The following is a 17,227-nucleotide window of genomic DNA, read 5'->3' on the forward strand; positions in this document are numbered from 1 at the left end:
ATCCCCCTGATCATCTTCCTGGCTCTCTCCTGGACCCACTCAAGCAGGTGCATGTCTTTCTTACTTTAGGGGTCCCAGAGCTGAACACATTACTCCAGGTACTCCAGGTGGTGTCTCATGAGAGATGAGGGAAAAATCACCTCCCTCAACCTCTTGGCCACACTTCTTAGAGAAGTACATTGGTCAACTGAGAAGCCAAGTTTGCCAACTTCATTAGGTTTCACAATAATAAACTTTTACACTTCTCACACCTTTTCAGTAACATGTTTTATTACAGTGATACTGTTATCCTATAAAGACACTGTTTTTATTTTTTTTTACCTTTGGACCAGCAGAACCAGGAAGACCTTTATCACCCTGTAAAAGAAAACCAATCCTAATTACTTACAGTAAGAGCATTAGGCACACAACAAAACCACACTTATAGTATTTTTGCTTAATTAAAATGTCCACAGATTTCTTTGTTGTTTAATTTATTGTCATAATGTTCTTTACATGAAACATTAGACATAAGAAAACACTGTTTTCTTATTTAAAAAGAACAAAATCTGTAATTCGGCAGTTATAACAACAAATGAATAGCTCTGGTCTGGTATGCAGTCAGGATGAAATCTTGTATTTCAGTTATTTCTGCAGATTCTGTGTCTGGAGTACATGGAATTAAACATGGAGGGTCACATCCTCATGCTTCTGAACTCAAAAGTCAAAACTCCCAGGGGATATCACAGAATTAGAAACTGATCCCACAAAATTTGTCTAGGGCATCATTCCAAATAAGGGATATGATGACTAATATGACTTTAAGGTTCCTCTGCAGCAATCAAGTTATTTGATTTGCTTTTTTACTTTACTTACTGTTTTTTCCACTTCTAGTTCTTGGAGTAGATAGAAATTCACAGCACACAAATACTTCTTTTCCAAATTGCACTAAATCTAACAGGATTAATTGTTATACTGACAAGCTCTTGTCCTTACTCATTCAATAGAAATATTGCTCAAGTGAGGTATGAAAAAAATTAGTAAGGACCAGGATAAAAATGATAACAATGTTTTCTTCCAAAAGTAATGGCAAAACCCCCACCAAATCCCACTCCAAGGAATAAACTGACTTTATTTTCAATGCAACCTGCAGTTTCCCCCCATAATCTTCTCTGGATTAATCTGGAGTAATGACTAAATATAGAAATTGCAATATAGGTTAAATCAAGGTTTTTAGTCGAAATTGAAAAATATTGTTATCCCAAGGTGTTAGAGATTGTATTGAGCAGGTGCGAATATGTGGTGTCTCAATTCTAATAAAAATTTTATCAGATATACACAATGCAGAAAACAGGCTCTGGGAGGTTTTGAGGTTTTTGAGGTTTTGCCCTTGTTTTTTGAGGATTATGCACTTTCTAAGAATTTTATCTTTCTTCCAATTACTTTCCTTTTCTTGTTAGTCTTTTCCCATTATATGTGATTCAGGATCAGTTAATTTTAGCTAGACTTCTTTCTGTTTTTAGACTTCTTTATATAAAACACATACCACTGATTACAATGAGTGCAAGATTTAGATGTCTGCTTTGTGACGTATAGACTGCATCTTCTCGATAGCTACTAGTTCCAATGTGTGCTGCAGTTTTACCAACCTCAGGCTTTTGTAATCACAACTCAGATTCTTCAATCTCCAGAGAAGAATTTTTTAAGAAACCCTCATGATGTAAAAAAAAAAACAAACAAACTATATATGTAAATCAATATTCTGGCCATTTCATTTCTCTTACAGTGTGTCAGCTTTCAGTGTACACTTGGAAATGTATTTTCAAGATCTTGTGAATGGACAGTAATGCAAAAGCTGAACAGAGGATGAAATTTTCCTGGAGTCTTTGTCTCTATCTTCTCTACAGCCTTGAAGTATGGTGCAAAAAAGTGGATTCAGTATTTCAAATACAGGCTCACCAGCCTTCATTAAAGGGTCATAATTATGCCTTTGTATCTGTTGGGCATGCTTTTACCTCTTCAGATTGAATGTCTTGAGTTTCTTCAGCCTCTCTTCATTAGTCATGTATTCAAGGCTCCTAGCTATCTCAAGAGCTCTTTTTGCTGCACTGTCTCTGTCTTGCCCACACTCTTCTTGAAGTTGGGTGCAAGAAAAATAAATGCAATAATTTGGGCAAACCTAAAAAGGAGTGGCAATTTTGCATATATAGTTTTTGGTTCTATGGCAACACAAGAAAATCTGTCTCCTGGATGCTACGATCCCTTGCTTTCATCTATATGTTCCCCACTCCTCCCCTTTTTCTGGCTAAGTATTCATCTGATCATGCATGAAGCCAAATAGTGCAGCAAATGAACAGAAAACTACATAACCCTTGGCTGCCAGGTTAGGATCCTGAAATGTCTCATTAGGAGCTGAAGGAAGGCTGAAACTGCCACAAATGTGGAAGTGTCATATCCTAGCTGGGGGTAGCAGCAGTGGAGTAGTCAGCAGTTATGGCAAACATGGGCTGCCACAAAGGAATATGCTGTCAGTCTGTCCCAGTCTGGACTAGCTGGAGTTTTCTTTCTCCCCCAGAGTAGCTCATATTGAATTTTGAATACTGCATGCTGCAGAAAATGAGACTGTACCCAACAGGGAATTCTGGATTTCTGAATACGCCTTTTGGGATACATTCTAATAAGCTATTAGCAGCTCTATTCAATTAAAACCAACTGAAGCCAGCCAATACTGCATTGCAGGGACAATTATTTATGATTTTTTTCAGCCAAGAGCTGACAAACATTTTCCATTGAAGTGGGAGCAAGACAGACTTACCTTTTCTCCCTTCCTTCCTGGTGGGCCAGCCACTCCATCAAGACCAGGAGGACCTTGAGGACCCTGTAGATGTAAAACAGGGTAAATCTATAAAGTATAAAGATGTAAATCTAAAGCAGGTGCCACTTGAGAGTACATGTATGTAAGTATTTTCAGTCAACAGATGATACGGCATTATAAAAAACTAATGTGCAGCACCAGGTAGCATATAACACCATTAAGTTCTATCAGTCATTTGTATTTCTTGTCTTTTGAGTTTTGTTTTGTATCAAAACCATATCTAAATATATTTCAAACAATATATATATATGAAAGTATATATGAATGACAAAATAATAAAAAATAATACAAACAAGTGTGATGTAATTATACAGTTAGCATGAAAAATAATGGGGTTATCCAAGCAGGTTTTGACAATACTACTACAGACGGGGTGATGGTGGCACATCAGCCATCCACACTTTTGGCAACCTTAGTGTCAGATGAGGACTACTGAGAAAATGTTGGTATTGACAAAGTCAGAAAGTGGACCAGGTTTTCTGTGTCCCTCACTTTAATTTTGCCTTGAGAAATGTATTTTTAGTTCTCCACTGTGTTGTATCCGTGACTTAGCATGCATTTGAGTGAACAGTCTGGCTAGGAAAAAATGGCTTTGTAGGGTCAACCAGTCAATCTGTAAAGTGTTGAAGTCCAGCCCTCAGTAGCTATGCATGCAAGAAAGGGAACAGTTACACGCATATTTATATGGTCTGTGCTTTTTCAATTTGGCTCTGAGAGCCTTTCATTAAGTTTACAGGTGTGCATTCTGGCCTCTGAGAGTTTTTATCCATTTATTTATTCATCTATTATAGGGAAGGATATGTATGGCTGCAGAAGGATATGGAAAACATTATTTTCCTCTGGTATTTTCAGAATGGTCACAAATGCCTCATTTTCCCTGTACTCCTTAACTCCTCCCTCTTCCTTTTTTCCCTTTGGATGCACTGTATGTGATAAAATAATTAATCAATTCTTTTCAATATGAAAAGGAAATATTTTCAGTATGCTTCAAGCACAACCACGTTGTTTTTTGCCGTTATTGCATAGACACAGGAAAATTAGAAGAGAGGTTGGGCTAACAACAGTAATTGTTCTAAATTTTAACGACAATTTTCCCATAACTGCTTAGCAATTTTAAGTTTCATTGCTCCAAAATTGTTTGTTTCCTTTATAGTTTTTGAGTAGTCTCTGTCACGTAGCTAGCAAGCAACACTTGGAGATTTGTTACTCGCTTCAGGGTGTATTCTTTCATTTGTGAACTACTTTTAAAAAATTACCATAGAAAATATCTATATACAATGCCATGAAGCACTTCAGTTTCATGTAGCATTTAGGAAATAAGTGTTTAATAACATCAATATCACATCAGGATCAGATGCAATGTGGAGCAGTTAGGGAAGCGATATTTCCCATTGCAAAGGGAAGCCTTTACCCAAACATTTCCATTACACTTCTCATCAGAAGAGATGTTAAGTCACAAAGTTCTTGATTTAGAAAGAACTTCAGCCTGCACACAACTTCAAGTAATTGACTACTACTCTGAAATTAGGATTTGCAACTGAATTTAATTACACAACTATTTCAATGTGTTACTGAATGAAGGTTACAATTCAAAAATTTTTTCAGTCATTAAATTTTGCTTTTACTGATCCTAGACTCTTCGTTGGTTTTTTTTTGTTTGCTTTTTTTTTTTAGAATTTTTATCTAAACATAAAAAAAAAACATGGGAAAACGTGCCTAGTCATGGCTGTCCTGGTTTGAGCAGTAGCAGTCGTTTTTCTCCTTCTGGTGCAGCGCTGTGTTTTGACTTTCGGGCTGAGAACAGTTGCTGATAGCAAGTATGTTTTGAGTTACTGCTCAAATGTTTGGTTTGTCCAAGGCCTTTTCTGAGCCTCATGCTCCGTCAGGGAGGAGGGAAAGCTAGGAGGAAGGAGAGACAGGACACCTGACCCAGGCTAGCCACAGAGGTATTCCATACCATAGCACGTCATACCCAGGATGTAACCGGGAGAAACCCGGAAGGGGCTGAAGCTCTGGGGGGATGGAGGAGGTATCGGTCGGTGCTCAGTCGGGTAGGGTGGGGTGAGTTATGGGTCGGTGGCTGGTGAGGTGTTGTATTCTCTTCATTTGTTATTTGCTTTATCATTATTATTTGTAGTAGTAGTAGCAGTAGTGATTTATGTTATACCTTAGCTATTAAACTGTTCTTATCTCAACCTGTGGGGGCTACATTCTTTGGATTCTCCTTCCTAACTCTCTGGGAGTTGGGGGAGCAAGGGGGGGAGTGAGTGAACGAGCTGTGCAGTTTGGTTTTAAACCACGACAATGGCGCAGACTGCTTCTGATAATAAGCCTTAAGATGTTAAGAGTCTTCACTAAAAAATGCTTTCCCATTTTGAACATATGAGCAATGGGGATCAACACTGAACTTACGTTAGACAGCAGAAGACCTATAATTATTCTCTAAGGATACTGTGGTTCTGAAGATACTGTGGTTCTGAGAAATGTTTCCAAAATAGGCGTTTTCATTACAAGTCTCTGCAGGACTTTTTAGAACTCTTGATACTCACCTAGATCCCAGAGGATGTGTTTTTTTACTAGGTCTAAGCCACTCATTCAGTGACAAAAGAGCTTACCTTCAGACAATTAAATTTCAAAGTAAGGTAATTAATTGAAAGCAGGGAAAGACTAGCTGGGTTTTGCATTTATGTAGAAAAGCTATGCCTTTTTCCTAGTTATATTACAGTAAGTTATATATAGAAAGTTCATGTTTAAAGTGAGACAAAAGTTACAATGAAGCATATGCCTAAACTGTTTCAGTGCCATGGTCTTTAGCACCTGCCATTCTCTTAGTCTGAAGTATTCACAGCACTTAGTGGGAGTGTTTCTATGTATCTGAAGAAGAAGGAGCAGATTTCCTGAAGGAAGAAATTTATTTAATTAAATTTATGCTTAAAATTCCCTGCAGATTAGGTAAGTGATTTAGCAAACTTCATTTTCTGGAAAGCACAACAGGAAAAGTAATCCTTAGCCTTATGCAGTGTTTGCAAAAGCATCCTTACTTTTTATTTATTCTGGTCCAGATTCGCCAGTATGTCTGCCAAATGTACATCCTGCTGTGGAGTAACATGCTTTGGTTAACTAGACATTTGTTATTTTTTTTTATAAAAAGTATGCATAAAATCCAAGCTCTTAAATTAAAAATATTCTGCAATATTATTAAGAATTATATGGGCTGTAAGACTTAGCACCTAGCATTGTATGACAGAAACAATATTAATGTTTGTGCATAAACGGATACTCACCTCAGGACCTTCTTCACCAGAAGCTCCATCTTCCCCTGGTGACCCGGGAGGTCCTACACTTGAATCAGGTGCAGGATTTCCTGGAAGACCAGGCTGTCCGGGAGGCCCTGGTGGCCCAGGAGGACCCTTGAAAAATCAGTATCATTGTTAAAAATGACCCTAGCCAGGTTCATTTGTATATATATGGAAGAGGAAAAGTTCACACAGACTATTCAGATTCATAAAACTATCAGCTTGAGTTATCGTCCGCCTTCTGCTTCATTAAGAACCAATTTTATATTCACAGATGCACACTTCACCTAGTGTCACACTGACCTCCTCCATCCTTGCTCTCTGAATTATTCCACCTCACAATATGGCATGCACAAGAAGCATGAAGTTAAAAACCAAAAAATTTTGTCTCTGCTCTCCTTAGTGCTGTAAAGACCTTTGAGATATACTGGTGATTGACCTAATGTTTAGCTTAACCAAAATGATATCAAGTGATTATTGAGCACAGAGAATCAGTTAGTTTTTTCTCTGTTTATTTCAAAGTGTTTCTCGATGTTACTGCTGCAGCACTGCGAATGTGTACTGATGGTCAAGATCTCACCATGCTTAGTGCTGTAAAAATGGCATTTGCTCCAAACATCTCTCCTGTGTAGACACAAGCATTTAAATTTAATGAAATGAATGAAATATGTTACTTGAGGAGAAATAGTATGTTTACAAATACTCTTTCTCATGTGCAAGTCCATCCTTGTTACTGAGTGCATTAGCAGGCAAATGTGAACAGTCTGAAATTTTGGTGCATGGCACTCTTTCCCAGGAACAGAAGTCCTGTATCCCATGTTACACAGCCCAGAGAACCTCACTCAGGAACATGTACATGAAAATCTCACTAACATACACTAAGCCAAAGCATCTCTCCCTGCTACCCAGCCTTCATGTGAAAGTGTTAAAATTCTTCACAAGGGCACAGATACAAGAAAGTTCAAATTGCTATTAAAATGGATCAACAGTGGAAGTTTTAGTGTAAAATATTTCATACAGACATACTTAATTTTTTAGAACAGGTATTACAAATTGAAGGAAGTAAAGAACAGTGTAATTCCCATCTCTCTCCTCTTTACTGTCTTCTCAGAATCAGATTAAAAGCATGTTCCCATTTTAAAAAGTCCTCTTGCTTTTACTTCTTTGTTGTCCTCTTTCTTTCTCATACTTCTTCCTCACTCACATACACTTAGGCCTTTTCAGATCTTGATATGAAACCCTACAAAGCATTTTTGGATGCTGTGAATTAAGCTTGTACAAAATTTTCATTGTGAAATGGACCTTCTACAATCTGGATGAGGAAAGAAAACCTCTTTATTATGTTAATGAGAAGTAAACATCAATATATACTTACTCTTAAAATCTCTGTTTCTCCACCAATGTCTCCTGAACCCGATTCTTCAGGTTCCAGTCTATTCTGAAATTAGGAGAATTCCATTTTAAAATACTGTTTCTAAAGTTGCAAATGAAAATATCACTTGACAGTTACAGCAAATACAATTATAGTCTATATCCCTGCAGCAGACTGTCATAAATTGTGAAAACTGTAATACAAGAAAAAATTTCAGCCCTGTTTCTGGTGTTTTGTACCATCGCGATGTCCAAGTGGAGATCAGTACAAGTGGTGTCCTTCAGACATTAGTATTGGGGTTGATCATGTTTAACATCTTTGTTGGCAACATGGACAGTGGGATTGAGTGACCCTTGGCAAGTTTGCCGATGACACTGAGCTGTGTGGTGCTACCTGCTTAAACAAGTAGCCACTGTTTCCTAGATTTTATGCCTCTTAGGTCAAAACCCAAATTCAAAGATTCCTACAACTTGAACCGAAAGAGGCAGTTTATAAAGGCAAATTAATAAAGCATTTTCTAAAATATTTTGTTAGAAAAAAGTTTGGGTTTTGTATTGCAATCAAGTTGTACTCATCTATAAGACAATCTCATAGACCCAAGCTTCTTCAGCTTTCAACAATCTTCCTATATTGTGGAACCTAAAGTGAAAACTATAGGCAGCATACATACTGTCAACATTTTTTTTTAAAAAACCTCCAAAAAAAAAAGTATTATTCATGAAAAATTTGCCATCCTGCAGTTTCTCGGCATAGTATATATAGCAAAGTGAAATGAAGTCCAGGTACCCATTTTTATAGAACTTGCTATGAAAGCTTCACAGAACTCATAATTTGAAAAATTAAAGAATAAACCAAGATGTGCAATAAACTTGGCTGTTGAAGTAAGATTTTTTTACATGTGAGTTCCACCACATTTCAAAATGAAATGTCATCTCATATAAAAGTAAATTAATTACAGATTCCCATTGCAAGTTCTTGATGAATTTCATAGCTGTGTATGCTTTGTAAACTACAGCCCAAAGTGCACAGAGAGCTAGTACCCGAATCAGTTATAATAGTACCAAAGCTAATGATTCAAAAGCCCAGGAGTAAGGGATGCATTTCACGACTGCACTGAGACTTCCTCCACTCGAGAATAAGAAGTGTTGAATCTTGCTATCACAGACAACAGGAGAGTAAAGGTGGTGCAGGACCTGGTGTTCACTGCTACATTTAAAGAAGTAATCTTTGGGTGAGAAAAGGTGTTGGATTGGAGGACCTTGTCCTAGTGATCTGAAGCTGTCTTGAAGTCAGGATCAGTGGAGGCTAAATAGTGCAGGCCTTTGTAATACTGTTACTCTACTTCAATGCTACAAAACCAGATTGGTATAATTTAGCAGACCCTAGATCAGGGAAGCACATAATCCAGTTTGGCCACTGAAATATGTTACAAGCTATCTTGTTATATACTCACCCAGTATGACAGTTTTGTTTAAAAGTCCACTACAGGACTTCACTGCTGTTAGTGGTGGGCTGTGTCTATGTGTAAAATAAGGTCTCACACCATGAACTGAAAATACTTTTTAAGCTGCATATACATGCATACTCATGGAAACAGTGGGAAAGTTCCAAGTACAGAAAAGAGATGAAGCTGAAACATATTCTTTAACATTGCCTAAGTACTGAACATTCAACATATAAATGCTGTGAACCATGCTGGTATGTGCTGTAGTAGTTAATGACAGCAAATGTAAGTGACTGTCGAACCATTTCTGTGTTGAGTAAAGGGAAGGAATGAATAATTCAGATTTATAATGTTTTTTTAAGGAACTTTTGGTCTGTAGTTCTCACATATATTATTGATCTTGCCTAGGAGAGCACACACATCTACTGGATTTTTAAAATGTGAATACTGGGTTTTACGTAAATAACATTACACATTAGCCAGCCATTTATTTGCACTTCTCCACCAGTGTTTTAGAAAACATTATTATCTCTGTAGCAATCAGGCTACTTTCCCAGAAGAAGCCTCCTACTTAATTCTGGATTCCTCTGTGGTAAACTGAGCTCAATGACAGAGAATCTCAAATACTCACTAATCCTCTGGAAGAAGCAGATGGTCCTGCAGGTCCTGGTGGTCCAGGGGGTCCTGGCAATCCCTCACCAGGATCACCCTAAAACAGGAATGTTTAAACAAGGGTTTAATCATGTAAATGCAGAGCAGGATTTTTCAGCACTGGCTGCAGTCTGCGTGGATTTCCAGTCACAAGAAATAACAAATGTGTCTGCTTTGACACTATGAGCAGAGTTTAACTTTGTTAATTTCTAAGACAAGCTCGCAAGAAACATGATCTTTGTATTGGCAAAGGAAGAAAGGACTTTGCCCTTTCTAGCTTCTGCAATGATTTTGCAGACATGCAAGCAGCATTAATGGCATTAGTATAAATATCTTGTCAGAATGTTTTACCGTTGGTCTTGCATTTTTAAGGTACATTTTAGGCCCATCCTCCCATAAATAAGTAGAAAGTGTGTTCACACCATGGTCCTCAATAAGTAATTTTTTCATGTCACTGGCACCATCTGCAATACTTTCTCCAATACCACCATGTCATGTTTATTCCATGTGTTGACCTTTATCGACTGCCAAGACAATGAAAAGTCCTGTTCAGAACTGTGTAATTTTCTCACATAATTACTACCATCTCTCCTACTTTGGCTTTCTTACATCACCCCTAACCTTTTGCTGAAGCTAGTTTGAAGGGCTTCTTCTTATGATACAAGTTCTATGAAATTTTCTGCTCAACTCCAGCATTTTTCACTCAAGTCAGGACTGATGTTCTGTCTCAACTGTTTTGATCTAATTTGGAAGTAGTTTATTATGCACCCTTTCATTCTCAACTGTCTATGTGCCTTTTTCAGGAGAATTCACTATGCAATATTTGGCCTTGGTATTTTAAACCCTTTTGGGAGAAGGATGCATCCATATCCCCTAAAATGAGGGCAATGGGTTCATAAGTAGCTGGCAGAGCAAAACATTATGATTGCTTATTATTCATGTTGTTCTCATCATAGTATTGGCACTCATTTAATTTCATTTTTTGAAGTCTTGTATACCTCTAAAAGTGATTGATTCTGCTTTTTACCTAATACATCTGTTGGAGGGAATGCCAGGAGAAAACGCAGTGTCTTCTCCCTCCCTAGCTGTCTCACATTTCTTGCATTTGGTACTCAATAACCACAGTTCACCATACTGGTGAGTTCCTCAATGTGCATTTTAGACATTCTTCCTACATGGTGATCCTGTTTTCAGGAAAGACATACATTTAGAGGCAAAGAGAGAGTGATGTAACTGCTCAATTCCCAGAGCTTCTCTCAACACTGGGAGTGAAAAGCTCAGCTTTCCCTCTACCAATGCTTTCACATAGCACAGATTGCTGACCTCCATATTGACACTGCAGAGCTGTAAGGTGTGACCTCTTTCCCATCTTGCACCAGGAGAGAAAACAGACTGTTTTCACTGAGCTCTCTTAACAGGGTAGAAGTCATAGAGACATAACTAACACTGTTAGCCAGCCTCTACTGAACTATGCTTTACCCTCTGACCTGCTAATTTGTCATCTGGCCTTACTAGCACTTCATGTTCTCTAAATGCATGTGTTCAGCTAATAGCAGGAAACACTTAATTTTACCTGCCTCTTGGTCACTTGCCCTTTATGCTTGAGAATTCGCCAGATAAACGTATTCATTAATTTCTTTGTTCCCTGTGGCTTTGTCAAATGGTTCCTATAGTGATACTTCAGTCATATTCACAGAGAATGTGTTTAGTTAATTTCAGGTTATTTTCGCTGTCTGCCTGCATGATCATTTACAGATACTTTTCGTTCATTTTAACATATCCTTTGCTTTTTTTTTTCAGTGAACACTACATTAGCTCCTGCTAGAATTTTGTGCTTGTTTTAAAGCAAATTCTTCCAAATGTATGTACTACAAGGAAGAAAAATCCCTCCCATTTAGATCATAGTCATGTATTGGAAGCCTAATTGCATCCATTCCCAAAGAGCATCTCATCTCACTGTATCTCTGCCATTCTTCCTGACAAAGCCCTGACAAAAACCTGCAAAAACTTAGATTATAAATGAAGGCCCACTGGAGAGCCATTAGGAATCGATTCTCCTTGGAGCAGCAGGCCTGCAGTCTCCATTTGGATCAGGACACCATTCAAAATAACTCCATGAGGTTGAGATCCCTCCCTTTTTAAGTGAGTGAATGCACATTTTGGCTCATTTGCCATAAATTTTAAGACTGAGAAGTGGTAGTGACAAATCCATAGAATAATTTAGGTTGGAAGAGACCTTCAAAGGTCATCATGTCCAACCCCCCTGCTACGAGAAGGGACATACAAGTAGATCAAGTTGTTCTGACACGTGACATCCCAAATGAGTAGCTGATGCTGGTGGAGCTTTAACTGAATTTGAGCAATAATTTTTATTTAGCCTCAATGTGTTGGTTCCTGGAAAACAAGGACCACAGTGAAAAAGTGACAGGCCAGGTCCCTACTCTGCACTAATACATAGCACCCCATTCATTCTCACCTTTGCATTTTCAATTAGAAGAACCAGAAATGGGCAGGTAGATCTTGCTATTGTTCCTCAAATTTAAGTATTATTATGCTGAAAAAGAACTGACTGTCTTTAGAGAGCATAACTGGTTTGAATCTTTTTGTGTGCACACATCAGTTCTTTAAGCTTTGCTCACCCTACTAACATAATAGGTCCTAGGAAATCACTCTGACCAGTGTGTCTTCTTGCTTGTCCTGCTTTCTGCTGCAGGAATTGGGTCTGCTAAGTTATAACCAAGAAAAAGTTCTGCATATGAATCTGTCAGTATTCCTTAGCTCTTTTCAATATGTTAAATATTTTAGTACATTTGCTACACCTCTTTGAAGTATCCCTTGAAAATATTAATCTTGTTTTAAAAGTGGAAAACAAAGTTTAAGATGTCCTTATTAAAATTGCCATGTAAATTATCAGAAATAAATTACAGGAGTCTTTTGCTTCCAGATATAACCTTAGCTCACTGTGGCTAAGCAGCTTCTCCTGTTGCCAAAACATTCTTTTTCTGATGCCTGCTCTAATCAGTAAAGTAAAGGTGGGGACTATTCTTTAGCCCTGAGGTTAGGTAGAACAAACTGACTGTGTTTAGAGTACTTAGGTACCTGACCCTGGGTGTCCTGTCAGCTATGTTTAAAGCTAATATTTTGAGTATGGGGTTTTGGTGCAATTTTCATGAAATAACATGAGAACTATACTGCAACTCATCCACATGATGAGTATTTAAAAGTAAAAAGCCTGCTGGAATAGCACTGGGGGGGGGGGGGGGGGGGCATTTACAATGAACGGAAACAACCTGTGCACAGTGTCTTCTTGTAGTATACTGGAACAGTTAACAAACAATGCTACTCATGGGCAGTGCTGAGGCATTATGAAGCCTGAACTGGTTTGGTAAACACATGAAATGAGTTATTAACTTAGCACTTGGGCTTACTGGCTGAATGCCAATTTTTGTGTACAACATGTGCTTTAATGATAGATTAGTCCATTATCACTCACTTTATCCTGGAAGTAATACAAGTTGTTACTTCAGATGGTTTAACTCTTATTTTCATTGTGTTCATTTCATAAGAGTAATATGACCATATTGCCTCTGTTAAATCACTTAGCCAGAGGAGTAAGTTGCACACAGCAGTTATATACAACAATCGACTTTATTGTTACATATATATCCTTTAGCTCTCCTGTGAAAGCTCAACTTTTTCTACAGCTGAAGTTTATTCATGTTCTTGAAAAATCGTTGTTTTCTATTATGGCTGCCCTTCATGCAGATGCACTGGTGAACAGCAGGATGTTTGAATTCTTCCTGTGATTCCCTGTTAATATTATTCTTTCTCTCAAACTGCACCAAATTAGCACTTGTCCAAGCATAAATGGGATCTGGTTGATTGTTGGTTATTAACAGGACACATACCTTTTCCCCTTTTACACCTGCTTTTCCTTTCAGTCCTGGCAAGCCCTGGAGTCCATTTTTGCCCTAAAAGGAAGTAAAATTTTAAATTAGACATTATCTTTTATGCAGGCTGAAGAGACTGTACAGAGGCTGGACATAAGGCTGCTAGATTCTAACTTTTGTTTTGCACAGTGGGAGGAGATAGGGGACTTACACTTTTGCAGCTGGCAGTGCACAAAATGTGCTTCACCAAATACGCTTTGCCCACAACAGAATGGCAGCGAAGCCTATTTGGAGGATACAGATGGAATGACTTGGCAGGCTTCATTTGGATTTGACAAGTGAACCAGACAGATCTGATGACAAATATTCTGAAAAAACTACAATGCTCCACTAGAACAAGTAGGGACAGGCATCTGAAAAGTTCTCTTCAAATTTTCTGTCTCTTGGCCATTTACTTTTTTAAGAGATAAGAAACTCTTCATTTATTCTGAAGTTGCTGAGTATGCTTTCAGCAGGTGAATTCTGGGCTAGAATTCTTCCTATTCCCTAACAACTTCCAAATTATGGGAAAATGGTTACTTGGAAGAAGCCTACTTTAATTTCATACAGAAGTGATAATCAAAAGAGAGTATTTGCCACTACTGCAAACTGCTGCCCTGAGTGCACAAAATCATATCATTGGCATTAGCTTGTTCCCACCTTCCACTGAAATCCTTTTTGCTTTGACCCACCTGAATATATCCAGTTCCTACCAAGCAGAATGCTTTGAGACATGGGATGTGTGGTACTACATAGCAATTTTAGCACATTTTCCATTCTAAACCTCAGTAGTGAAATTAATCTCAAATAACCTTTCTATATACTTTCACCTTTTTTACATTTAACACACACCCTTCCTATAAAGGCTGATCATTGGCTAGAAAAAACTTCCACTAGCTTAATAGTGCAGATGCATGAAGTGACAGCAACAGGTAAGAGTAAGGAAACAAAGAACCCAGGTAGTAAAGCATCTGCAGAGGACAGATGTGCAAACAGCATCTGAGACATTTATGGAAGATGAATTTGTTACTGTGTGGGTTGCTGGGCAATACTTCACTGTGGAGGATGCAATCTGTCAGCAGCTTGTGGTAAACTGACCTATGAATAGGAGTCACCTGGAGGGGAGTAGAAGGAACATTTTAGGAAGATGACAGCAAATGTGAAAGAAGAAAGGGTAAAATAGAGGACCGCAGAGATAGGAAAGTGCCGTTGAATTACTGCACAAGACTTGAGGGGTGAGAGGTACATCTGGAAAGCTAACAGCAGCTGAGGTTAGGAGCATGCAGTATGGCAGCATGTGTGTCTGAAGAGTCAATGCAGAACATTGTTTTGACCTGGAAGAGGTCTGGATCAGAGTTTGTCCTTTTTTTGAAGTTCCTGTCTGAAACCAAACCAGACTCACCAGATCTGGACTCTTGCAGAGCTGCTTATAGCACGCCATGTCTCTTTCTTTGGGAAATCACAAATTTCTCTTAGAAACCTGAGTCCCCCTCTCTAGGCAACCTGAGGAAGTCAGCTGCAGCACCAGGGCTGCCATCTAAAGAGAGGGCATGGAGAAAACACTTTGCTGCTTAAGATTCCATGTAGCCGAGTCTCTGATAAAAAATGTTTTGTTTTGTTTTCTTCAGTTAACCAAATATGCACGAAAGAGTACTTACAGGTAACCCGTTTTTGCCAGGGGTGCCCTAAAATAAAACATCCTTGTTAGACAAAAAGAGAGATCATTGTGACAAAGAAGCAACAAAAGAGAAAAGCAATTAACTGTAGCTTGATGTGTCATGCAGTAACAAAACAGCAAACCAGAACTGAAAGAAATACTGTCTCACAGCGTGATCTGTTTTGCACCTCTGTTTAGAATGATACAGATTTATAATACTATATAATTTAGAATTATAGAATTATCATGGAATAATAGAATGGTTTGGGTTGGTAGGGACCTGCAAAGGTCATCTAGTCCAATCCCTGTGCATATCCATGTTTTACTGTATACATCTTGCGCTGATGGTGCAGAAAGCTATGACATATGAAACATCCTGGATATACAGAAGCTACTGAAGGAGGCTTGGGAGTTCTGAAGTCCAGCAGCTTTGAGCATGTTTAAATATGACAGCTGGGAGGGTGGTGCAGTACTGCAAAGGCTGCCCACAGAGTACTACTCTATGAATATTAGCACATCAACTGTTTGCCTTGTGCTTTCTGATGATTGTCTCTCATCAACACTTTTATAGCTGCTGGCACATCTGCAAGCAGACACGACACTTCTTGGATTGATCTGGTGGTGCTAAAACCCCATCTTGTAGAAGTAAGACACTGTGTATGAGGTTGTGAAGTTTCGGCTCTTTATGCATGTGTGATGAGTGACCCTTTCTAAAATATACGAATTCTTTCAATAGACAAAAAATACTCACGGGCTGACCATCTTGTCCAAGTTTCCCTGGAGGTCCAGGAGGTCCTTGATCTTTTTTCTCCACATCTTCCTCTCCTGGCATTCCTGGAGATCCTGTGGACACACCCTCTCCTGCCTGACCTCTCTGGCCCTGTGCAATACAATGTGAAATATGAAAAATGTGTTGCATTACTTTTCCCATTTTTCTCTCTTCCTTCTCTCCTAGAGCTCCTGCTTTGTTCAATGCAGTCAGAAACCTGTTAGGCACCATACAAACAACATACTCCATTCAGCAAAGGTAGTCCATATTAGAGATCATTCATGTAAGTTTAAATAAATTGCCCACTGAGATAGACAAAATGAGAGCTGGTTACCCACACGCAAGTGACCATGGTCTAACTTCAGATCTGCACAGATCTGCACAGTCTAAATCAATAATGTAGGTTTGAAAAAGACCAGCTCCACAAACTCACTCTGTTTGGGAAAAAAATCGTGAATGTTAAAAATGAATGTTTAGGGATGCTTTAAACAAATACCCTGAGATCCACAACTCTAACAAAAGAGTTTTATATATCAATTTTTTTAAAAAAAGAAAGTGTTAGAAGAGGAAATGAGGAAACTAGTAACAAAGAGTAGAATTGGACAACCAGCTAGAGCAGAAAATTCCTAAGGAACAAAATAAACCTTTTCAGTGGTGAAGCTCAGACACTAATACATACTTAAATTAAAATCCAGTATAGATGATGGAACATTTAAGTCATTTTTGTATCATATCTTGAAACAAGCACTAGGATTTGCTCACATTTTACAGCAGCAATGAAATATTTTGAGTTTCTTTAGTAACTAATGAAACTAGAAGGCATGCAATACAGTAACTATCCAAACATCGAGTAGGATGACAGCTTTCAGCAAAGGAGCTATTCGCTGATTTTTTAAAGATCTGAGTTTTGTCTCTGGGAAAGTTCCCAAAGACTAGAGGTTATTTAATCTATTACCATTAAAGACCTTTTTGCCATCTGAAAAAATGTTAGAAAGAAAACACAGATAACTAAGATATGTGTAAGATCATAAGCTGAGTGAGATAACAGGATTGTTGATACAGGTCGATCCTGAAAGAAATTCCTGCTTGGACACTTAAAAGACAGCCTATCCAGGATTTCTGGAAGGTATCTCAGACAGGTGAAAGATGTCCAGATACAGCCTTTTCTAGAGTACTTCTAAAAAAGTGTGCTGGCAGTCTAGAGAAGCTGGGCATGGCTGTAAACAGCATTTATTCCTATAACTGCTCTGACACA

At 38.3% G+C, this 17,227-nt stretch overlaps 1 protein-coding gene across 2 annotated transcripts in view; it reads right to left on the minus strand.

The window, feature by feature from the left end:
• The window catches only part of COL15A1 (collagen type XV alpha 1 chain), a 118,535-nt gene that overhangs the window by 58,593 nt on the left and 42,715 nt on the right, over positions 1-17,227 (minus strand). For both annotated transcript variants that reach the window (XM_031049697.2, XM_031049696.2), the window contains exons 8-15: positions 15,955-16,083; positions 15,205-15,231; positions 13,526-13,588; positions 9,598-9,675; positions 7,526-7,588; positions 6,139-6,264; positions 2,795-2,857; positions 322-357 (exon numbers count right to left, since the gene is read on the minus strand). In XM_031049697.2, coding sequence (XP_030905557.2) covers positions 322-357; positions 2,795-2,857; positions 6,139-6,264; positions 7,526-7,588; positions 9,598-9,675; positions 13,526-13,588; positions 15,205-15,231; positions 15,955-16,083 — 585 coding nt within the window. The remainder of the gene's footprint in view (positions 1-321; positions 358-2,794; positions 2,858-6,138; positions 6,265-7,525; positions 7,589-9,597; positions 9,676-13,525; positions 13,589-15,204; positions 15,232-15,954; positions 16,084-17,227) is intronic.

The sequence above is a fragment of the Melopsittacus undulatus genome, chromosome 1, assembly GCF_012275295.1.
Source record: "Melopsittacus undulatus isolate bMelUnd1 chromosome 1, bMelUnd1.mat.Z, whole genome shotgun sequence".
Lineage (NCBI taxonomy): Eukaryota > Metazoa > Chordata > Aves > Psittaciformes > Psittaculidae > Melopsittacus > Melopsittacus undulatus.